Source organism: Anomaloglossus baeobatrachus, chromosome 3 (assembly GCF_048569485.1).
Source record: "Anomaloglossus baeobatrachus isolate aAnoBae1 chromosome 3, aAnoBae1.hap1, whole genome shotgun sequence".
In the NCBI taxonomy this organism is placed as follows: Eukaryota; Metazoa; Chordata; class Amphibia; order Anura; family Aromobatidae; genus Anomaloglossus; species Anomaloglossus baeobatrachus.
In genome coordinates, this window is record NC_134355.1 from 250,149,180 (window position 1) to 250,174,635 (window position 25,456).

Here is a 25,456-nt window from a genome sequence, read left to right on the forward strand (position 1 = left end):
CCTGAGTATAATGTAATACTATTGTATGTACTGAGGATTTCGATTGCGTTAGGGCAATGACAACCAGAGACGAGTTCTTGGTGCAAAAGACGTTTTATAATATGTAACCGCAATATGTGCACAGAACAGAATATACACAATAATATGTAACCGCAATATGTAAACAGAACAAAATATACACAGTAATATGTAACCGCAATATGTACACAGAACAGTATATACACAGTGGAACATAAACACAGTAAATACCTGCTGGGTTCAGAAGAAAGGGGAATTCCCGGGGCCGCGCACTGGACTCCCCCAGGGAGACCGCCAGAAGCGAACCCCTATACAGGGGCTGTCCGGCAATCACCCCAGAAGGCCCAAATGTACAGCAGCCGGGACACAAAAGGGCAACAGATACAGTCCAAAAAATGTTCGTACGTGATGTGAGTCCTAGGGTGGGTATGAACAGAAGGGACCGGGCAGAAGTGCCGACCAGAGACGGCAGACAGAGTCCGAGCACAGTTGGATGAGAGGTGAAGTCCAGAGCTGGTGTCAGGTGTTTCAACCGGATCCAAACAGCAATCAGGAGATGAGAGCAGCAGGGCAGGAGTACACAGAAAGCAGTATACTCAGGCAACTAGACTAAGCTTAGGGGAGGGCTTTTAAACAGATGAACAGGAAGTAGGGCAACAGAACAGAAAACTCCATGTTAACAAAGGGCAAGATCCTTCAAAAGAAAACTGGAAATCCCGGAACTCTGACACACCGTGTCTTTGTGCGACGCAGAAAAGGTGAACGGATGGACTCTACATGCCTGGTTCCCACCGTGAAGCATGGAGGAGATGGTGTGGGGGTGCTATGCTGGTGACACTGTTGGGAATTTATTCAAAATTGAAGGCATACTGAACCAGCATGGCTACCACAGCATCTTGCAGCGGCATGCTATTCCATCCAGTTTGCATTTAGTTGGACCATCATTTATTTTTCAACAGGAAAATGACCCCAAACACACCTCCAGGCTGTGTAAGGGCTATTTGACTAAGAAGGAGGGTGATGGGGTGCTACGCCAGATGACCTGGCCTCCAAAGTCGCCAGACCTGAACCCAATCGAGATAGTTTGGGGTGAGCTGGACCGCAGAGTGAAGGCAAAAGGGCCAACAAGTGCTAAGCATCTCTGGGAACTCCTTCAAGACTGTTGGAAGACCATTTCCGGTGACTTCCTCTTGAAGCTCATCAAGAGAATGACAAGAGTGTGCAAAGCAGTAATCAAAGCAAAAGGTGGCTACTTTGACGAACCTAGAATATAAGACATATTTTCAGTTCTTTCCACTTTTTTTGTTAAGTATGTCATTCCACATGTATTAATTCATAGTTTTGATGCCTTCAATGGTAATCTACAATTTTCAGAGTCATGAAAATAAAGAAAACTCTTTGAATGAGAAGGTGTGTCCAAACATTTGGTCTGTACTGTACATACACACTCGGTTCAAGTGGTCATACATGTTTTCTCAATATGAAATGCAGTAAGCATTTGAGTCACTTTTGCTTGACATTGGCTGCCTAAACAGGCTGAGCACCTTATAGACAGTAAATAATTGGTCAGTTTTGCTGAAACTGGCAAACTCCAGGCTGACCATGGTCTAAGTATGGTCACTTTTGAGTCACAGGAGAGGCTGCACTATTTTCTGTCTAATAGCATTCACGTAACAGCCTGTGCAAACTCAAGCCCATTACAAAGTGAGGCAGAGATGATAGGTTGACTACATGCTTATATCATAAATAAACAAATCCGCAATTGTGGAGTCATCAATGCGGCTATCTTGTGGCCGCTCAAGCATGTCCTTAAAATGCAGTATAATAAACACAGGAGAAAAAAGGACTCGGCGTGCATAGAAATAATATCATAATATCCAGTCAAAATCAAAACCTCAGATAATGCATATAAAAGTCAATTTTATTATAAAACCAGATAAAAGACAGGTTGGATTAACATTAAGTATAAATACAATTCAGTACAAAACTAGGGATCACCTTGAGAAGGCAGCCTGTAGGAGATTCACTGATGAAAGGCAAATTACACAGGCAGTGGCGTACCTTGAAGCTCATAGGCCCCAATACGAAACCTTTAATGGAGCACCAAGTTATTGCAAGTCTTTAATAGCATTGGTCTTTGCATGTAGGCAAAAGTCACTTTTTGGGCACCTTAGGTTCCAGGGCCTGACTGCGATCGCAATCCCTTCACCCACTGTAGTTATGCTCCTGTACACAGGCTATAACGATTTGCAACTATTACCCTGTACATTCCTGGATTGCTGAAATACACCGACTAATGGACCTTTTTGCCCGACCATATACAGTCTGTGAAATAGCTCAGCATTAGGCTTTCTGCCCACTTGTGTAGGGAGAATTAAATGGGGGTTTAATCAGCCATTCTGATCAAAACTATCAGTACCTTTAAAATTTAATGAAAGTAATTTGGGCTGCCAATGTCTATTTAGTAGTGATGAGTGAGCACTACCATGGTCGGGTGCTCAGTACTAGTAACAAGCAGTCAGACGCTCAGATGGGTTCTACTCGTGTACAGAGTATAATGGAAGTCAATGGGGAACTCGAGCATTTTTGGGGAACATTTTTGAGAAAAATGCTTGAGCTCCCGATTGACTTCCATTATACTCCGTACATGAGTCGAGGCCAACCGAGCGTCTGACTACTGGTTTCGAGTAACGAGCGCTCGAGCATGGTAAAGCTCACTCATCACTACTATTTAGATAAGTTGGCATATAGATCACAAGGTCATGACTAGAAGATAAATAGAAATCATTTTGTTTTGTGATAACAGCAAAATGACAGAAATAAAAGCAGATCCCATTTTAAGTCAAACTGGTCTGACATGTGCCAAAGGGATTCATTATACTATGGATCCAGAACAGGGTTGTGGCTTCATGTACCGGTGCACTGGATGTGTGAACAGAGCCTCACATGTATTGCCATGTCCATAGAAAGCCCAATTATTTGTACTTTCTCTCTTGATTTAAATATGAGGCAAGTAAATGATAAGAGCTAAGCTCCAGATGGCTAAAAACAAAATTCTTTATTTCGGTATAAACGACAGCTTCGACTGCATTCCTAAAATTATACTTTGTGTTTACTTAAAACTTACAGGAAATTGCTTTTTTCATTTCACTTTTTTATTCCCACACCAGGAGAAAAGCCTATGCAGCTATAATATTCATCTAATGTAAGAGAACAATGCCATGTACAGATATTGCTTTTTATTCATATTTAACAAAGAACAGAGGCTGTAGAAGAAAATCAAAATTCTAATAATTAGAGGCTTTTAATAATTGCAGATAAGAAGTGGACATAGAGTAGAATGCTAATGCCCACTAATTTAGGGTGACGTTTTCTGTAAGTATCTGTATCTCATTAGAGCCAATAAAAAGCTTCCAATATGGAATGTTTCTTAGCTGTCAGAAATAGCACGCTTTATGGGTAAAGGGACTGGTCACCATGAAAATGTTATCAACTCTACAGCATAAAAAAATACAGCGGGGTGAACAAAAATAAGTATAGTAGTAACTTGCTTAAAAATAAATGAATAACTAATTATTGGATAAATGTCATACTTTTTAGGTTTAGAACCATAGTGGACAGTATCACTCAATAATTGACTGCCTTCCCAGTGTGATCATGTATTTAGGTATGTCTGTCAATCAACGATAATGACCAACCACTGCCATTAAAAGAGTAAAAATTTTAACGCCTTCCAAAGATGGTGATTTTCCATTGTTTTTTGTGGAAAGAGTTGTAATTTTGAATGACACTATCCATTTTATATCATGTGATGTACTGGAAAGCAGGGAAAAACAATCCAAATGTGGAAAAATAGCATAAAAAGCACAATTCTGCAAGTAGGCTTTTATTTACAGCATTCACGTCTTGAGCCAACGACTTTACTGATACAATTTTGGGATAGACACATTGCTTTGAAGGCCTCCCCTATAGTGTCCAAAAAAACACAGGACTCTTGTTTTGATTTGTTCCCTCATTATGCCATTTACTGATTTGCTTACTTAATCTTACATTTTGTTAGAGCAGACTTTTACAAATGTAGCGCTACATTTGTGTATATTCTAAATTTATAGTGATGTGACAATTTAAACGTATATATATATATATATATATATATATTTATATATATATTAGTTGTAGTACCCGGGCGTTGCCCGGGATAATAACTGTCTCAATGTCTCTCTCCCAGTCTCTGTCTGTGTGTCGCTGTCTGACTCTCTGTCTGTGTCTTTCATTGTCTGTCTGTATCTATGTCTCTCTCTGTCTGTTTCTATCTCTCTGTCTGTATTTGTATCAGTCTATCTGTCTCCATCTCTGTGTCTGTCTGTCTCTTTGCCCATCTGTCTCTTTGCCCGTCTGTCTCTTTGCCCGTCTGTCTCTTTGCCCGTCTGCCTCTTTGCCCGTCTGCCTCTTTGCCCGATCTGTCTCTTTGCCCGATCTGTCTCTTTGTCCAGTCTGTCTCTTTGCCTCGTCTGTCTCTTTCCCCGTCTGTCTCTTTCCCCGTCTGTCTCTTTCCCTGTCTGTCTCTTTCCCCGTCTGTCTCTTTCCAGGGCTGTCTCATTCCAGGGCTGTCTCTTTCCAGGGCTGTCTCTTTCCAGGGCTGTTTCTTACCAGGGCTGTCTCTTTCCAGGGCTGTCTCTTTGCCCATCTGTATCTTTGCCCATCTGTATCTTTCCGGGGCTGTCTCTTTCCGGGGCTGTTTCTTTCCAGGGCTGTCTCTTTCCAGGGCTGTCTCTTTCTAGGGCTGTCTCTTTCCCCATCTGTCTATTTGCCCGTCTGTCTATTTCCAGGTCTGTCTCTTTACCCATCTGTCTCTTTGCCCGTCTGTCTCTTTGCAGGCCTGTCTCTTTGCAGGCTTGTCTCTTTCCAGGTCTGTCTCTTTCCAGGTCTGTCTCTTTCCAGGGCTGTCTCTTTCTAGGGCTGTCTCTTTCCAGGGCTGTCTCTTTCCAGGGCTGTCTCTTTGCCCATCTGTATCTTTGCCCATCTGTATCTTTCCGGGGCTGTCTCTTTCCGGGGCTGTTTCTTTCCAGGGCTGTCTCTTTCTAGGGCTGTCTCTTTCTAGGGCTGTCTCTTTCCCCATCTGTCTATTTGCCCGTCTGTCTATTTCCAGGTCTGTCTCTTTCCAGGTCTGTCTCTTTACCCATCTGTCTCTTTGCCCGTCTGTCTCTTTGCAGGCCTGTCTTTTTGCAGGCCTGTCTCTTTCCAGGTCTGTCTCTTTCCAGGGCTGTCTCTTTCCAGGGCTGTCTCTTTCCAGGGCTGTTTCTTACCAGGGCAGTCTCTTTCCAGGGCTGTCTCTTTGCCCATCTGTATCTTTGCCCATCTGTATCTTTCCGGGGCTGTCTCTTTCCGGGGCTGTTTCTTTCCAGGGCTGTCTCTTTCCAGGGCTGTCTCTTTCCAGGGCTGTCTCTTTCTAGGGCTGTCTCTTTCCCCATCTGTCTATTTGCCCGTCTGTCTATTTCCAGGTCTGTCTCTTTACCCATCTGTCTCTTTGCCTGTCTGTCTCTTTGCAGGCCTGTCTCTTTGCAGGCTTGTCTCTTTCCAGGTCTGTCTCTTTCCAGGTCTGTCTCTTTCCAGGGCTGTCTCTTTCCAGGGCTGTCTCTTTCCAGGGCTGTCTCTTTGCCCATCTGTATCTTTGCCCATCTGTATCTTTCCGGGGCTGTCTCTTTCCGGGGCTGTCTCTTTCCAGGGCTGTCTCTTTCTAGGGCTGTCTCTTTCTAGGGCTGTCTCTTTCCCCATCTGTCTATTTGCCCGTCTGTCTATTTCCAGGTCTGTCTCTTTCCAGGTCTGTCTCTTTACCCATCTGTCTCTTTGCCCGTCTGTCTCTTTGCAGGCCTGTCTTTTTGCAGGCCTGTCTCTTTCCAGGTCTGTCTCTTTCCAGGTCTGTCTCTTTCCAGGTCTGTCTCTTTCTAGGGCTGTCTCTTTCCCCATCTGTCTATTTGCCCGTCTGTCTCTTTCCAGGTCTGTCTCTTTCCAGAGCTGTCTCTTTACCCATCTGTCTCTTTGCCCGTCTGTCTCTTTCCAGGCCTGTCTCTTTCCAGGTCTGTCTCTTTCCAGTTCTGTCTCTTTCCAGTTCTGTCTCTTTCCAGGTCTGTCTCTTTCCAGGGATATCTCTTTCCCCATCTGTCTATTTGCCCGTCTGTCTCTTTCCAGGGCTGCCCCTTTACGGGTCTGTCCCTTTCCAGGTCTTTGTTTCCAGGTCTGTCTCTTTGCCCATCTGTTTCTGTCTGTCTGCCTCTTACTCTGTCTCTCTCTATCCGTCTCCACCGACATCTTATTACCTCACACATAAGCTTCTTATACTAACAGTTTATTTTATTCCTATAGCAACCACTGACAGTTGCTATTAATAGCTTGTAGCTCCCACTGTAATACTATTGTATGTACTGAGGATTTCGATTGCGTTAGGGCAATGACAACCAGAGACGAGTTCTTGGTGCAAAAGACGTTTTATAATATGTAACCGCAATATGTAAACAGAACAAAATATACACAGTAATATGTAACCGCAATATGTACACAGAACAGTATATACACAGTGGAACATAAACACAGTAAATACCTGCTGGGTTCAGAGCAAAGGGGAATTCCCGGGGCTGCGCACTGGACTCCCCCAGGGAGACCGCCAGAAGCGAACCCTTATACAGGGGCTGTCCGACAATCACCCCAGAAGGCCCAAATGTACAGCAGCCGGGACACAAAAGGGCAACAGATATAGTCCAAAAAATGTCCGTACGTGATGTGAGTCCTAGGGTGGATATGAACGGAAGGGACCGGGCAGAAGTGCTGACCAGAGATGGCAGACAGAGTCCGAGCACAGTTGGATGAGAGGTGAAGTCCAGAGCTGGTGTCAGGTGTTTCAACCGGATCCAAACAGCAATCAGGAGATGAGAGCAGCAGGGCAGGAGTACACAGAAAGCAGTATACTCAGGCAACTAGACTAAGCTTAGGGGCGGGCTTTTAAACAGATGAACAGGAAGTAGGGCAACAGAACAGAAAACTCCATGTTAACAAAGGGCAAGATCCTTCAAAAGAAAACTGGAAATCCCGGAACTCTGACAGTACTCCCCCCCTAGAAACGGCCTCAGGACGGATCAGGGCCAGGCTTGTCCGGGTACCTCCGATGAAACTGAGCAACCTTCCGGGGCGCTCGGATGTTACCCACAGGTTCCCAGGAATCGTCCTCGGGGGAGTACCCCTGCCTATGTACCAGATACTGAAGCCGATGCCGATGGAGCCGGGAGTCAATAATGTCCTCAACCAGGAACTGCTCCTGGCCATCAACCATCACCGGCGGAGGAGGAGGCACGATACGACCATGAAACGTATTAGGGGGAAACTGGTTTTAGCAGAGAAACGTGAAAGACCGGGTGTACCTTTAAATTGTGCGGCAACCCAGCCGACAGGCCACAGAGCTCACTATCCCGGTGATCTTAAACGGACCAATACATTTCTGCCCCAGCTTCTGCGAAGGAACACCTAATTTCAGATTTTTGGTGGATAACCACACCGAGTCCCCTACCTTATACATGGGTGCCTGTTTCCGGTGAGTGTCTGCCGACTTCTTGTAACGCTCCTGAGCCGAAGCCAAAGAGTCCTTTAAAACCTCCAGATTCCGTCGTAGCTCCGTCAATCTGTCCTCCACCGCTGGCACCGAAACCGCCACCGGTGACCTAGGCAAAATATTCGGATGGTAACCCAAGTTGGCGAAAAAGGGCGTTACCTTAGTGGAGCTGCTCTGAGTCTTGTTATACGAGAACTCCACCAAAGGAAGCAGCTGCAACCAATCGTCATGCAGATGGCTGACATAACATCGTAGGTACTGCTCCAGGGTTTGATTAGTCCGTTCGGTTTGCCCATTTGTCTGGGGATGGTATGCAGAAGACAAACAGACATCAATATGGAGTGCCGAACAAAACCCTTTCAAGAACTTAGACGTGAACTGCACGCCCTGGTCAGAGATGATCTCATCCGGTACCCCATGCAATCGAAATATATTCTGGATAACCAAATCCACTGTCTCTGCGGCTGAGGGAAGAGCGGTACATGGAATAAAGTGAGCAGCCTTTGCCAACCGATCCACCACCACCAAAATGGTATTGTTACCGCCTGAGACGGGCAACTCCACAATAAAATCCATTGAGATGGATCCCCAAGGGCGAGATGGTACGGGTAACGGTTGAAGGAGTCCCGTAGGAGCCACACGAGGGACCTTGCACCGGGCACAAACCACACATGAGTGGACATAGTCTTTCACATCCTTTAAACAGGTAGGCCACCAGGCCACAAACGACTCAGAAATTCCTGCGTCTTCTGTACCCCCCTATGACCTGCCAACACGGAGTCATGGACCAACTTGAGAACCCGAAGTCTTACAGCCTCCGGGACATATATACGCCGCTCTCTCAACCACACACCATTCCGAAGGACAAGAGTCACATCATTCGGGGGGGCAGCAAGAAATACGTCACCATCATAGGCCAGCTTGATGTCCTTCCACAAGTCCTGGTCCCGGATTACTCCAACAAAATTGGCATCTGATAAAACGGTCTGAGACGGGGTTCCAGGCACGGAGTCCATGGCGTGGATTCGGGACAAGGCATCGGCTTTCCCATTACGTGACCCTGGACGGTATGTAACCATAAAATTAAACTGGTTAAGGAACAGGCTCCAACGGGCTTGCCGTGGAGACAGGCACCTGGCAGATTTAAGGAATTCTAGGTTACGATGGTCTGTGAGAACTATCACTTGTTGCGCTGCTCCCTGTAAGTGGTGTCTCCATTCCTTAAAAGCAGAAATAATCGCAAACAATTCCTTGTCCGCAATGTCATAATTCTTTTCTGCAGGGGACAACCGGCGAGAAAAGAAAGCACACGGGTGCAAGAGACTCTTGTCCCCAGTCCTTTGTGAAAGGATAGCCCCTAATGCATAATCGGAAGCATCGACTTCCACAATAAAAGGGAGTGCGGGATTCGGGTGTATTAGTATTGGTGCTGAGGTAAAACAAACCTTGAGACGATTGAAAGCTTCCTGGGCCTGGGCGGACCACACACACTTCTGCCCTTTTTTGGTTAACAGAGTGATAGGACGGACGATCTCTGAAAAGTTACGGATAAAGCGTCTGTAAAAGTTAGCAAAACCGACAAAGCGTTGTACCTCCTTGATGTTTCCCGGTTCCGGCCAGTCTAGAATTGCCCGTATCTTGCCAGACTCCATGTTCAGTCCCTGAGGAGAGATGACATATCCTAAAAATTGTATCTTTGAGCAATGGAATTCGCACTTCTCCAGTTTAATATACAGGTGGTTATCCCTCATAATGGGTAAGTACTGTCTTGACGTGCTCCTGGTGTTCCTGTAGGGAATCAGAAAAGATCAAGATATCATGCAGGTAAATCACCATGAACTGGTCCATTATATCCCTAAAAATATCGTTGACTAGATGTTGGAAAGCCGCTGGGGCGTTACAAAGTCCAAAAGGCATCACTAGATACTCATAATGTCCATACCGACATCTGAACGCTGTTTTCCACTCGTCCCCGGGACGTATGCGGAGTAGATTATATGCCCCTTGGAGATCCAATTTAGTAAATATTTTGGCCTGTTGTACTCTCTCCAATAGTTCGGGAATCAACGGTAACGGATACCGGTTCCGGCTGGTTATCTTATTTAGTTCCCGGTAGTCGATACAAGGTCTCAGAGTCCCCTCTTTCTTTTTCACGAAAAAGATGGGTGCCCCTGCTGGTGAGGTAGAAGGTCGAATAAATCCCTTGGCTAGGTTTTCATTGATGTAATCTTTTAGTGCTAGTAACTCAGGTGCCGCCAACGGGTAGACATGACCAAACGGGATCTCTGCCCCTGGGAGTAAGTCTATGGGACAATCATACGGTCTATGCGGGGGAAGCCGATCTGCTTTTCTTTTGTCGCATATATCAGCGAAGTCATTATAAACCGGGGGTAGAACAGGTACCTGTACAGTGCCCTCCGCATTCGGTGTTACTGGAACCGGTACAGTTGGACTAATGGTCGGACCACTCTGGGGTGGGAAGGATATTTCTTTAGTCTCCCAATCGATGACTGGATTTGTAGACCGCAGCCAAGGTATTCCTAAAATTATCGGAAAATGGGGAGAAGAAATCAACATGAAAACAAGGGTCTCCTGCTGACCTGGTTTCATCACACATTCAAGGGGTACTGTCTCCCGATCAACTGGTCCAGAAACTAATGGAGAACCGTCTACCATCTCCATGGTAACTGGTGAGTATCTTTGTTGAGTCTGGATACCGTGTTTCCTCGCAAAAGAAGAGTCCATGAAATTTCCCCCTGCCCCAGGGTCTATCATAGCAGATGTAGGAATTAACTGTCCCTCCCACCGTATCTGAAGGGGAAGCGAGCAATGAGTGTATTTCCCTTCTGGGTCCTTAGGTGAAGTTGACATCAATGTCGAGGGAAATACCGCATCCAGGTGTAAACTTGCCTCAGAGATATCGGACTCTGCGTCCGTGTTGTCACACTCTGCCATTGCTGCCAGTACCTTATTCGGGCGATTTGGACGTTTTGGGCAGTCAATCAGAAAATGGTCCGATTGACCACAATAGAAACACAAACGCTCACGGAGCCGGTGTTCACGACGTTCGTTGGTCTCTCGCTTTTGTAGAGAGTCCACTTGCATAGGAACATCCTCGGCCTCCCGTGGCGTCTTGTGAGCGGGTTCTCTAGAAGGAAACGGAAAGTTGGTTACCCGGTTTACAGCTGCCCATTTTTCCTGTCGGCGTTCCGTCAAGCGGGTATCGATACGCACACAGTGTTGGAGAAATAGTTCAAAATCTCGTGGAGATTCGGCACAAGCTAACTTGTCCTTGATGGTACCGGACAAACCCTTTCTGAACACTGATAATAGCGCATTATTTCCCCAGTCGGTGTCTACCACTAACCTTTTGAACTCAGTGGCGTATTCGACGACAGACCGCTTTCCCTGACGTAAGGAAAGCAGAGCTGATTCAGCGGTAGCACAGTGATTAGGATCATCAAACATTTGCGCCATTGCTGTTAAAAAGTCATCCAGGTTATTTAAACGGATATCACGATTCTCTATCATAGGATTAGCCCAAGCAAGTGCTCGTGAGGTTAACAACATGATTATACATAACACTTTTGACCGGTCAGACCGGTAATAATCAGCATGTACATCAAAAAACAGTATACACTGGTTAACAAACCCACGGAACTGACTTCGATCACCACTGAAACGAAATGGGGGTAACCTAGGCATACCGGCAGCTGATACGGACGTAGTGGGGGCGGCTTCCTGAGCCTCCACTCTTGTTTGCAAATCCTGAATAGCCGGACCCAGTACCTGGTGATCATGGCCCAGCTGTACCTCCACATCTCTAAGCTTAGTTTGCACCGCCTCCATCTCCTGCTGCAAGGAGTTAATCATGGAGAAAAGCTGATCTACTCATGTCTCAGTCATTGCCCCAGCGAAATCCTCTGAGTGGCCTGAGTATAATGTAATACTATTGTATGTACTGAGGATTTCGATTGCGTTAGGGCAATGACAACCAGAGACGAGTTCTTGGTGCAAAAGACGTTTTATAATATGTAACCGCAATATGTGCACAGAACAGAATATACACAATAATATGTAACCGCAATATGTAAACAGAACAAAATATACACAGTAATATGTAACCGCAATATGTACACAGAACAGTATATACACAGTGGAACATAAACACAGTAAATACCTGCTGGGTTCAGAAGAAAGGGGAATTCCCGGGGCCGCGCACTGGACTCCCCCAGGGAGACCGCCAGAAGCGAACCCCTATACAGGGGCTGTCCGGCAATCACCCCAGAAGGCCCAAATGTACAGAAGCCGGGACACAAAAGGGCAACAGATACAGTCCAAAAAATGTCCGTACGTGATGTGTGTCCTAGGGTGGGTATGAACAGAAGGGACCGGGCAGAAGTGCCGACCAGAGACGGCAGACAGAGTCCGAGCACAGTTGGATGAGAGGTGAAGTCCAGAGCTGGTGTCAGGTGTTTCAACCGGATCCAAACAGCAATCAGGAGATGAGAGCAGCAGGGCAGGAGTACACAGAAAGCAGTATACTCAGGCAACTAGACTAAGCTTAGGGGAGGGCTTTTAAACAGATGAACAGGAAGTAGGGCAACAGAACAGAAAACTCCATGTTAACAAAGGGCAAGATCCTTCAAAAGAAAACTGGAAATCCCGGAACTCTGACACCCACCTCCATTCAGTTTAATTGAGGCAGGATTATTGAGAGTAACTGTAAAGCGTGGGGTTAAATTTTCCCGTCAAAACATAGTCTATGATGTTCCCTAGGTCACATGGGGCGTCTGTGCACAATTTCGTGATTGTAAATGCGACGGTGCACATTCCTTTAGCGGACATACACACACACACACACATATATACATACTCACATACACTGAGCTTTATATATTAGATACATATTTTTTTTAAACCTGCAGCTAACAGGCCTAGGTGGATCTCTGAGTGTCTGTTAGCCAGATAAATTCCGCTGTCAAACTCTGGCAGCTGGATTTAACACACTCTGGCGGGGAGCACACCATTCCCCACTACAATTGGCGACCTAATGACGTGATTGTGACGCCCTGGCCTGCAATCTGCCCTTCTGCATGATATCCACCTCCTCCTTGGTTATGGGTCCCTGACCTTTGGTGTTGCTAAGAACAAGCTAATCAAAACCCTAGGAACACTCTGCACCACACCCACCAGACACACCAGTGGACAGCCTGAAGGGAATAGGGCTGCTCACTTTGAGGGGGTTGGTTTGGGGGAGCTCAGGAGTGTCAGGAGACAGACAGTCAGTTGATGAGTGACTCAAGAGGAAAGGTCACAAGTGAGTTGAGTGGTGACTCTCAAGTGGAGAGGTCAGGAGCTGGGCTCCTTGATATACTAGGTTGAAGACATTGGTCGCAGGAGATCGTGACAAGGGGCACGGACTGTCAAGGAGGACAGCCGGTGGCCTTGTGCCATCACCGGGCAGGGACCAGGGCACGACGGGGTACGTGGACCCTAGGCCGGGAAGTAGCTTCAGGCTTCCTGGCAATTTACCTGACGAGGACGGAGCCTTCAAGATCCGTTTTCCACCCGCTCCAAAATCGGGGTACTAGCGCAATGAAGGGTATAGGACTTTCCCACTACATAGTCCATAAAATCCTAAGCATGAACCCTGAGAGCAAGCTCACCCAGTTAGCCATACAGGTGAGCGGGAACCGTTTCGTTCCATGCTAGAAGGGACCAACTACAGAAAAGAGGTGCCAAGGTTAGGGTCACAGGCTAACAAGCAACACCAACGGGTATGGGATCCAGGCGTATTCCCTACATGCTACAGTGCATCAAGAACTTTGGTTTACCACGGTTTTCAGCATCAGCATTATTGGACTGAGTGAATACTGCAGTTAACCCTTACCGGCCCGACGGCACCTCCCCAACGCCATCACCGAGTCCCAGGGCATCCCCCCTACCCGTGGAGGGGTTAAACACCTGGCTGCCCACACCATTGCCACCGGGTACTCCCAATTGCAGCGGTGGTACTCCAATCTTACCACGCATCACAGGTGGCGTCACGATCCTTCCACACCTTCCCCTGTAAATACCCCCCTTCATTCCGGGTGGCCGCGCGACCCCGACCCCTCGGGTCAGGAGACCCCTCGAGCCACCGCGGATCCAGATCCGAGCGGCAGGCTGCTGGTGTGGGGGCGACACATGATCATGGGGTGCCAACAGGTTGTCATGACAGCCAGGAGTCAGCTGATTACATCTGTCATCCTCGTGCTGAAGTTCCTGTGAATACCGGCAGAGAGTCGGCATTCACAGAAGAACAGCCGTTCTGCTTTTTAGAGCAGTGCTGAAGGATCGCTCTGAACAACAGAAGCGATCGGAATGTATGAGCTTCGAGTGCCCTAAGGGGACTAGTAAAAACAAGAAAAAGTGTGAAAAAATTTTAAAAATATGAAAAACTAAAAAAATAAACACAAAAGTTCAAATCACCCCCGTTTTGTCCCATTGAAAATAAAACAATAAAAAAAAAAAATTGGTATTGCCATGTTCAGAAATACCCTATCTATCAAAATATAAAATTAATCAATCTGATTGTTAAAGAACATGACGAGAAAAAAAAAAAATCAAATGCCAGAATTAAGTTTTTCGTCTCTGCAACATTGCAATAAAATGCCATAACAGGCGATCAAAAGATTATATCTGCACAAAAATGGTAGAATTAAAAACGTCAGCACAGGATGCAAAAAATAAGCCATCACTAAGCCCAAAATCCACAAAAATGAGAACACTACGGATCTCGGAAAATGGGGACAAAACAGCATTTCTTTTTTTTTTTTTACAAACGTATGATTTATTTTCACTACTTAGATACAAGAAAAAACTACAGATGTTTGGCATCCTACAAACTCGTACTGACCTGGGGAATCATATTGCCAGTTCAATTTTACCATATAGTGAACATGGCAAATAAAAACAAACAAAAAAAAACAAACAATTGTGCAATTGTACTTGCTTTTCAATTTCACTGCACTTGGATGTTTTTCTTGTTTTCCAATACAATATGTGGCAGAACGAATGGTGTCATTAAAAAGTACAACTCGTCCTGCAAAAAACAAGCCCCATATGCTATACTGATGGAGAATAAAGAAGTTATGACTCTTGGAAGAAGGGGAGGAAAAAATTACAAGGGAAAATGGAAAATCTTTGGGTGGTGAGGGGGTTAAAATGCATTCTCCTATACCTTTAAATACAACTAAGTGGAATGAAAAAAGGAACTTGGGTGGTATATATTTTTATAAATCGCAATCTGATCTTACATTTCCCCTACCTATCCTTGTCCTTCTATTTTCCACTATTGAGAAATACAGAAATCATACTAAAGTAAAAAAAAGGTTGTTGAAAAGCATTGTAACAACATCTGGGACCCTGGCCACATTGCTGTAAGATGTAATTTCCTGAAAACACTACTTCAGCCTTGAACTAGAAAGATAGTGTCTCATGTGCTTATTTTTAACTCCCCAATAATTATATTTGTCATCGTCGGAATGAATATTTTTGATCTAATGTGTTGTAATTGTGTTTTTCATTGCTTTTTCTTAGGATCATTGCATATTTTGTTTAAAAATTACCCCAAAATAGTTAAGTAATTCCTTGTCACATGTATTTTGTGAATTAATGGTTTCTAAAAGTATAAATATCCATTAGTAATTTTAAAAAGCACTTTGGGAACATTTATCAAAATTTGCCATCTGTTTACTAAGATCCCAAGACCAGCTGTTTGGTCTGTGATGCCAGGCAATTTTACGCCAGTTTAGATAATTGCTTTAACATCTTGTTAACTTGATTTTCAGAGTATCCACAACAGTAACCATGAATAGGTAATGTTCTTCATGGAATCAAAGGCCTTATACTTAGCCTTGCTTTCTGTCATCATTTGCGAAAATGATACTTTTTCTACTGGCTAACACGGTACAAAGATATATTTTACCTGTATCACTTTTTTGTTGGTCAAATAATCTTAAAACTTCTATTGCAATATCTTAATACATCAATGTACACTATTGTACATTAATACATGATTTGTTTTATCAACCTACAAAACAGAACAGGTCTACATCCAGCAGTGCTAGTTAGAGGCAATTGTACCAGCACCAACATTTCCACCAAATTAGTATGAATGGATCATGGAAACAAAGATGATGCTGGATGACAGGGGGATAACCTACATCATACATGACCAATGAACAATGGTTTTCTTCTCTGCTGAAGTTCAGTATTGAAATAAAATATTAATTTTCAGAGATTGGTACCTGATTATTTATCCATCCATCTATCCCTCTATCTATCCATCTATCCCTCTATCTATCCCTCTATCTACCCATCTATCCCTCTATCTATCCATCTATCCTTCTATCTATCCCTCTATCTACCCATCTATCCCTCTATCTATCCATCTATCTATCTATCTATCTATCCATCCATCCATCTATCTATCTATCTATCCATCTATCTATGCCTCTATCTATCCATCTATCTATCCATTTATCTATCTGTCTGTCTGTCTATCTATCTATCTATCTATCCCTCTATCTATCCCTCTATCTATCTATCCCTCTATCTATCCCTCTATCTATCTATCTATCTATCTATTCCTCTAGCTATCTACCTACAGTGGCATAGCTATCTATCTATCTACAGTGCCTTGCGAAAGTATTCGGCCCCCTTGAATTTCAACCTTTTCCCACATTTCAGGCTTCAAACATAAAGATAAAAATGTTAATGTTCTGGTGAAGAATCAACAAGTGGGTCACAATTGTGAAGTTGAACGATATTTATTGCTTATTTTAAATTTTTGTAAAAAATAAAAAACTGAAAAGTGGGGCGTGCAATATTATTCAGCCCCTTTAAGTTAATACTTTGTAGCGCCACCTTTTTTTGCGATTACAGCTGCAAGTCGCTTGGGGTATGTCTCTATCAGTTTTTCACATCGAGAGACTGAAATTCTTGCCCATGCTTCCTTTGCAAATAGCTGGAGCTGAGTGAGGTTGGATGGAGAGCGTTTGTGAACAGCAGTTTTCAGCTCTTTCCACGGATTCTCGATTGGATTCAGGTCTGGACTTTGACTTGGCCATTCTAACACCTGGATATGTTTGATTGTGAACCATTTCATTGTAGATTTTGCTTTATGTTTGGGATCAATGCCTTCTTGGAAGACAAAACTCCGTCCCAGTCTCAGGTCTTTTGCAGACTTCAACAGGTTTTCTTCAAGAATGATCCTGTATTTGGCTCAATCCATCTTCCCATCAATTTTAACCATCTTCCCTGTCCCTACTGAAGAAAAGCAGGCCAAAACCATGATGCTGCCACCACCATGTTTGACAGTGGGGATGGAGTGTTCAGGGTGATGAGCTGTGTTGCTTTTACGCCAAACATATCGTTTGGCATTGTGCCCAAATAGTTGGTTTCATCTGACCAGAGCACCTTCTTCCACATGTTTGGTGTTTCTCCCAGGTGGCTTGTGGCAAACTTTAAACACACGTTTTATGGATATCTTTGAGAAATAGCTTTCTTCTTGCCACTCTCCATAAAGGCCAGATTTGTGCAGTGTACGACTGATTGTTGTCCTATAGACAGACTCTCCCACCTCAGCTGTAGATCTCTGCAGTTCATCCAAAGTGGTCATGGGCCTCTTGGCTGCATCTCTAACCAGTCTTTTCTTTGTTTGAGATTAAATTTTTGAGGGACGGCCGGGTCTTGGTAGATTTGCAGTGGTATGATACTCCTTCTATTTTAATATGATCGCTTGCACAGTGTTTCTTGGGATGTTTAAAGTTTTCGAAATCTTTTTGCAACCAAATCTGGCTTTAAACTTCTCCACAACAGTATCACGGACCTGCCTGTTGTGTTCCTTGGTCTTCATGATGCTCTCTGTGCTTTAAACAGAACACTGAGACTATCACAGAGCAGGTGCATTCATACGGAGACTTGATTACACACAGGTGGCTTATATTTATCATCATCAGTCATTTAGGACAACATTGGATCATTCAGAGATCCTCAATGAACTTCTGGAGTGAGTTTGCTGCACTGAAAGTAAAGGGGCCGAATAATATTGCACATCCCAATTTTCAGTTTTTTATCTCTTACAAAAATTTAAAATAAGCAATAAATGTCATTCACCTTCAGAATTGTCTCCCACGTGTTGTTGAATCTTCACCAACATTTTTTTATTTTTCTGTTTGAAGCCTGAAATGTGGGAAAAGGTTGAAAAATTCGAGGGGGCCGAATACTTTCGCAAGGCACTGTATCTATCCATCTATTTATCTATCTATCCACCCATCTACCTCTCTATCTATCCCTCTATCTATCCATCCATCCATCCATCCATCGTGGCATAACTATCTATTTATCTATCCATCCATCTATCTCTATCTATCCATCTATCTATTCATCTATCTATCCATCTATCGTGGCATAGCTATATGTCTATCTATCGACAGTGGCATGTAAATGTTTGGGCATTCCTGGTCAAAATTACTGTTATTGTGACTAGTTAAGCACAGATAAAATGATCTCTAAAAGACAAAAGTTAAAGATGGCTATATATATTTTCATATTTTATATTTTAAAACTTACAAAAAGGAAAATGGGCTGATGCAAAAGTTTGAGCACCCGTGGAGATTTGTGTGCCCAGATAACTTTGACCAAGCTTTCAGCTCTTAAATAGCCTGTTAGGATTATGGATTGTTCACTATCATCATTAGAAAAGGCCATTGCAAATTTCATGGCTTACAAAAACCCAGCCTCCTCTAACCTTGTGCCAAAAAACAGCAGCCATGGGTTCTTCTAAGCAGCTGCCTAGCCTTAGTGGGATTTGGATCGAGAACCCCAGTGCAGGAATACTGCAGTGCTAACCACTGAGTCACCATTTTTCCCATGTTACTCTCCCATTCCTTTCTATTACATTGGCAAGCGAGATAGTGGACTGCACAAGATGCAGGAATATTATAATACAAGTAACTATGTGGTCATATTTATATTACTGCATGTATATTAACTTAGTGAGGCTGAAGTTACATGTCCTGTAATAATCCGTTAGAAAGGGTCCTGCAGAGATCTGTTGATAATAACGTTCTGCAAACATGTTTAATAAAATAACAGATTTGTGTTGGATCTCTTTTTTTTCATTATTGAAGTCTATGGAGAACGGCTCCATTGTAGGACTGCTATTCATTCATAGCAATCTGTTAACAGATCTGTTCTTCATAGATTCCAATGTTAAAAAAACAGATCCTGCAGAAATCAGTGCAGAACTTTTTTTTCCAACAAATCACCGTAGGATCCATTCTAAGGCTGGAGTCACACTTGCGTATGACTCGCACGAGTACAATGTGAGAAAATCTCGCATTGCACTCAGCCCCATGTAAGACATTGCTGCAGCTCAGATCTGCGTGTTTTTCCTCAACCCTGAACGGACTGAGGAAAAAATCACAGCATGTTGCTATTGTCTGCGAGAGCCGTATCAATCACACCCATTCAAATGTATAGATACGAGAGAAACATTGGACTGCTCTCGGATGTTATCCAAGTGCATATACGCTCAGGCTGACAATGGAGGAGATGGGGAGATTAACCCCTCCCTCTCCTCTGCAGCACCCGCCTTCTCCTCCGCAGCTGTGATCCGATCGCAAGATTGGGTCACAGTCGCATGACACTCGGCTCACGCTCGCAGTAGAGCCTGAGTCGAGGGTCATTAGCATATCACATCCATTGTTCTCGAATCGAATGTCATACACTAATGTGACTCCAGCCTAAATGATAAATACTGGACACGTGAACTCAGCCTTATAATGCAAATGTTCATATACAAAAATGATTGGTCTATCAGCGACAAAACTAAGTTAGTCCATTGGAACTCTGTGTAATAGCCAAAAGATTACTTTTCAGCTCCGATGTAAACAAAGTATTTAGTGACTATTTTACCTCAGTATTTATAAGGCCGTGAGTACACATTAAGTATTTGGTGAGTTTTTTACCTCAGTATTTGTAAGGCCACATGCATACATTGAGTATTTGGTGAGTTATTACCTCAGTATTTGTAAGCCAAAACCAGGAATGGGGAAAAAAAAACCCCAGAAGTGATGCCCATGTTTTCATTAGGCCAGGATCACACTTGCTAGTGCCTCGCGTGTAACTCGCGCGAGTCTCTCATAGTAGAACCCGGCTTGGCCGCACACTATGCATACAGGAGCGTCTGAGCTGCATAGAGATACATGCAACCGTCCCGCTCCTGTCAGGGGAGTGTGCGGCCAAGCTGGGTTCTGCCATGAGAAACTTGCGCGAATTACACGCGAGGCACTAGCAAGTGTGATTCTGGCCTTATACTTTTCCTCTGATTGTTCCACTCTTGGTCTTGGATTACAAATATTGGGATAAAAAAATTCACCAAATTCTCAACATATACACATAGCCTTACAAATACTGAGGTAAAAACCTCACCAAATACTCAATATGTGCACATGGCCTTACAAATACTGAGGTAAAAACCTCACCAAATACTCAATGTGTGCACGTAGCCTTACAAATACTGAGGTAAAAATCTTACCAAATACTCAATGAGTGCACGTGGTCTTAACCCGTTCAACGACAGTCGATTTTAAGTTTTTCGTTTTTTTCCTTCAATTTTTTGCAAGTGGCATAGCTTTTTTATTTTTCCGTTAATACAGCCATATGAGTGCTTGCTATTTGTAGGACGAGTTGTACTTTTTAATGACATATTTGGGTATATGTGATGTTTTGAACTCCTGTTATTCTATTTCATGTAGTATTGCAGAGACCAAAAACACGCAATTCTGGAGTTTTGATTCTTTTTTTCACTACGCACTTTACCTATACGAGTACCTGATTTTATATTTTGATTGAATTTCTGAACTGGACAATACCAAATATGTGTATTTTTTATTATTTTATTTTCAATGGGGCAAAAGGGAACTGATTAGAACTTTTATGGGTTTTTTTTATTGTAATTTTTTTTAAACTTTTCCATTTCCATTTCCAATGGCTTCTGCTGTTCAGAGCAATGCTTCAAGTAGGTTCTTGGTCTTGAAGGGCTTAAGGGAATATGCCACCAAGTTTTTGCTACCCATATGAGAGCAATATGATGTAGGCTACTTGCTGTCATTTTTGTAAAATCACTGCTTTACCTGCTGCAAATCTAACAGTTCTCTGAATTCTGAGCTTTGCATAACCCCGCCCATACCACTGATTGGCAGTTTTTTGTGTACATTGTGAATAGGCAATATGCTGTCAATCAGTGTTTGGGCGGGGTTACACAGAGCTCTTGATTATTATTGACTACCTGGTAGAAGGTTTACTAATTCTCTAGTGATAATTTCCTAATGATAAAACAATGATTTTATCAAAACTGCAAACCAATAAGTAACAGAGTGCCGGAATCAGGGTCTCTGTGTCTACATTAGGCTGCTCTCAAATTAGGTGGCAAACTCTGGTGACAGATTTCCTTTAACCCCTTCACGACCAAGGATGTACCTGTGTGTCCTTGGCCTTGTCTATCTACCTTTAATGCTGTTAATTTATCTTTAAAAGGCCTTTTTTGACAGTGAAATTTTCATTTTTTTATTTACCTGATTTTCTTCTAATTTTTGTAATTTACTATTCATCGTACATAAGATACATTCATTCTTTATGTTTTACATTTGCTAATGCTAATGTGTAAAGGATACTGGCAGTCATACCTTAAGGGTACGCTCACACGAGCGTGAAAAACGGACGAGTGCAATGCGAGAAAATCTCGCATTGCACTCTGACCAATGCTGTCAATGAGGGAGAGTAGTTAGACAGCTTTTCTCGCATCCAGAATCGCATCCAGAAGCGGCAGCATGCTGTGATTTTCTGCTACAGCCGAATCCCTCGCACCCATTCAAGTGAATGGGTGCGAGAGATACATCGGACTGCACTCGGATGTTATCCCAGTGTAGTGTGATATACGCACAGGCTGACAATGGAGGAGATGGAGGGATTAACCCCTCCCTTTCCTCCGCAGCGCCCGTCCTCAGCTTCACAGCTGTGACCTGATCGTAAGATCGAGTCACAGTCGCATGACACTCAGCTCACGCTTGCAGCAGAGCCTGAGCCGGGGGTCATGATCATGCGCACCTATCATGACATTCTAAGTATATCTGTCAGTGTGAGAGGACAAAGGTCATTTTAATTTCATAGCAATTACCTCCCTAGATAAAACTATTGGGATTTGCTAGTTAATAGATTTAAGAATTAATTTATAATGACATTAACTTTACATATTTTTTTTTATTTTTCCCTGAGAACTCCTTTAACGATCACTTTAACTTCTAATGATCATTCCACAACTAGGATCCATATATAAAGATCATGCAAGACTTACCAAATACCTTTCCTCTTCTTTCATTCCTGGAGTACGTATCATGTGATTCTGCTCTCCTCTCCAATCTCCAAACCGCCGAAAAAAATAATTGGAGAGAAATCGATTGACTGGGTCTCTAATAATGTTGATATACACTGGCTGCTCTGCACCAAATCTGCAAAAAACAAACAAACAAAAGAAAACTATATAAATTCAGTCTGATGGATTTTTTTTATTTTATTTTACAAAGCTAAACTACTAACATAATAGCTAAAACAGCTCTATGTCACTTCTTGACCTTTAGTTTGATGCAAAAACACATAATATCAGAATATAAAGCACGGTGCAAATGTCAGACAATACCTTGTGGGTTATTTTATTTTTTTTTATTTGCAGTCAATGTACAGTATGTTATTTATTCTTCAGAAAGAAATACAGAAAACAGATTTAACTAAAAATTACGAGCATACATTTTTCTCAAATTCACCAATAAGAAAAGTTCATCTCTTTTTTGACAAAGGTACCATGACAGTGTTAGGCCTGCGCCACACATCCGTGCCTCCGGCACGTGTTTGTCATTTTTTACACGTACCGGCGGCACGGAGACACTTTAACCAATGCTACCCTATTGTAGCAGGCACACACACGTAAAACCACACGGAACGTGTGTCCGTGTGCGTTTGTACGTGTGTGCGATTTTCAAAGCGCTGACATGTCAGTGTTTTCTCCGGCAGCACGGGTGTTACACGGCCCGCACCCGTACCACACGGGTGTAGTGTGGATGCGGTCCCGTGTGACACGCGCCGGAGAAAACACACATGTCAGTGAAAAAAAACCAAAACATTTACTCACCTTCTCCAGCCCTCCTGTCTCTGCCGCTGCTGCCTCTTGCTGCCGACCGCCGCTCATTAATCTCATAGAATATTCACTTCACTGCCTGCCAGCAGCAGCAGCGGGGAGACGGGAGGGCTGGAGACCGAGGATCAGCACCACGGACAGCAGCGCGGCAGCAGGAAGGACCAGGTGAGTATAATAATTACTGATTCTACGTGTGCTATCGCGGATAGCACACGTAGAACACACGTGTCACGCACGTACCAGAGACACGTACTTACCTGCACGCAACACGCAGGGAAAATACGTGTCTCTCGGCACGTGCGTGAAATTCACGTGAGTGTGGCAGAGGCCTTAGGCAGTGTTTACATGTCCTGTAATGATCAATTTGTAATGGATCCGATGGATGTAAAATAACGGATCCATTAATGGATTAACAGATTGTACAAACGGATCACTTTTTTAACCGATCTGTTATCATTATAGTCAATGGAATCGATAATGGATCCGTTAAAATTTTATATAGCTAGCTAGATAGAGAGATACGGTAGATAGAGAGATAGATAGATAGAAAGAGTGATTACTCTTGTTTTTAGCCCCAAATTCAATCATGAAAAAAAAAACGACGTGGGGTACCCCTTATATTTGGTAGCTGGCTAAGGTAAAGCAGACAGCTGCAGCTTGCAGCTTTACCTTGACTGGTAATCCAAAGCAGAGGTCATCCCATGCTGCTGCTTTAATTATTTAAAATTAAATAAAAGTTTTAAAAACAAAAATGTGGGGTCCCCCCAAATTGGATCACCAGCCAATGTAAAGCAGACAGTTGGAGTCTCTATTCTCAGGCTGGGAAGGGGCCATGATTATTGTACCCTCTCCAGCTTAAAAATAGCAGCCCATAGTTGCCCCATAGGTCGTGCATCTATTAGATGTGCCAAATCTGGTGCTGTACTCTGTTCTTCCCACTGCCCTTGTGTGGTGGCAAACAGGGAAATGTATGGGGTTGATGCCAGATGTGAATTGCCAGCTGGCATCAAGCCCTGGTATTAGTAATTGTCCAGCAGACACCCTCATAACTAATCCAGTAGTTGAAAAAAGAAAACTAAATTTTATTTGGACTAACAACCCCTGACCACAGCACTCTTTCACCAATTTATTAAAAAAATGAGGTTGCCCCAGGTCACTGCAGTTTTGTTTTTGCATCAAATCTGCATCTTTTGGCATAAAAACGCACTGATACCGCATGCGTTTTGATGTGGTTTTGGTGCAGTTTTTTTCAGGTGATGCAGATTTGGTGCAGAAATGTTTGCACCAAATATGCAATGTGCACACATTGCCTAATCCAGTAATCCAGCCTTCAATGAATTCACCTGAGGTCACAGCTGGAGTTCCCATGGTACCCCAGGTGTGACCTCAGGTGAGATGACCTCTGGTGAACTCAGGTGAGGTCATTTAACTCAATGTCAGATTACTGGATTAGGTGATGTGTGGTGCACATTGAGTATTTGGGTGCAGACATTTCTGCATCAAATCTGCATCTCCTGGTAATAAAAAAAAAAGCGGTTTTGGTGCATTTTTTTTGCCAGAAATGTCAGGCACAAATTTATGCACCAAATATGCATCTCCTGGCAGAAAAATCAGTTAAAACTGCATCGCTTTTTCAGCGCATTATTCAGCCAGGTGCGTTATTCTCCCATGGTATCCCAGCTGTGATCTCAGGTGAACTGACCTGAAGTCAACTCATTGAACTCAGTTACCTCAACTCTTGAAAAACTGCACCAAAAACGATGTGCTTTGATGCGGTTTCAGTGCGATTTTTTTTGCCGGAAGATGCAGATTTGGTGCAGAAATATCTGCAACCAAATACTGAACATGTGCATGTAGCCTAATCCGGTAATCCAACATTAACTTCAATGACTTCACCTGAGTGAAAAAACTCATTAGCATAAAGCTATTAAAGATGATATTTCAACAACAAGGCATCTGCTAGGAGGCATACAGGTAAGACTATTGTCAGTATCCTAATACCTTTGTGCCCATATTAACAGTTTAAAAGGGTCAAAGTGGTGACAGATTACCTCCAAGGGTAAAAAATGGGTATAAAATATTTATACCAGAAGTATAATAATGCAAAAGCAGTTTAAATTAGCTGAAGAAATGTGTACAGCACATTTGTGGAGTTTTCCCACAATAGACATTTACTGTATATCCACTGTCATCAGTTCTCTGCTGACAGTAGACAAAAAGTGTATGCATTTAGAAGGTGTCTGAGGCACCACTAGAGGCAGCTACTGTATGTAAAGGAGTTGCACATAATCTAGAGCAAAAAACTTAAATTGAATTGCAAAAAAAATATTAAAAAGCAGTAATTTTGTATTTAGAAAGCAAATAATAAAGATTTACAGTGCACAGCCTTTAGGAATGAAAATATGAAAACATGTTGGTTTTAATCAGATATTGTATTTCTTCCATTATAGGAGTACAATATATACTGTATAAAGTATTAGGAGACAACACTTAATATCTGAATTCACTTTTTTTCTTAGACCCTGTATAAAATCAAGCACCTAAGCAATGCAGCTGTAACGTCAATTTGTGAATTTTCTTACCTCCTAAATATT

At 43.2% G+C, this 25,456-nt stretch overlaps 1 protein-coding gene across 1 annotated transcript in view; it reads right to left on the reverse strand.

The window, feature by feature from the left end:
- UST (uronyl 2-sulfotransferase) overlaps nucleotides 1-25,456 on the reverse strand; it is a 585,268-nt gene that overhangs the window by 72,598 nt on the left and 487,214 nt on the right. Inside the window, exon 5 of the mRNA XM_075339792.1 lies at nucleotides 22,026-22,179. Within this exon, the coding sequence (XP_075195907.1) occupies nucleotides 22,026-22,179 (154 nt within the window). The remainder of the gene's footprint in view (nucleotides 1-22,025; nucleotides 22,180-25,456) is intronic.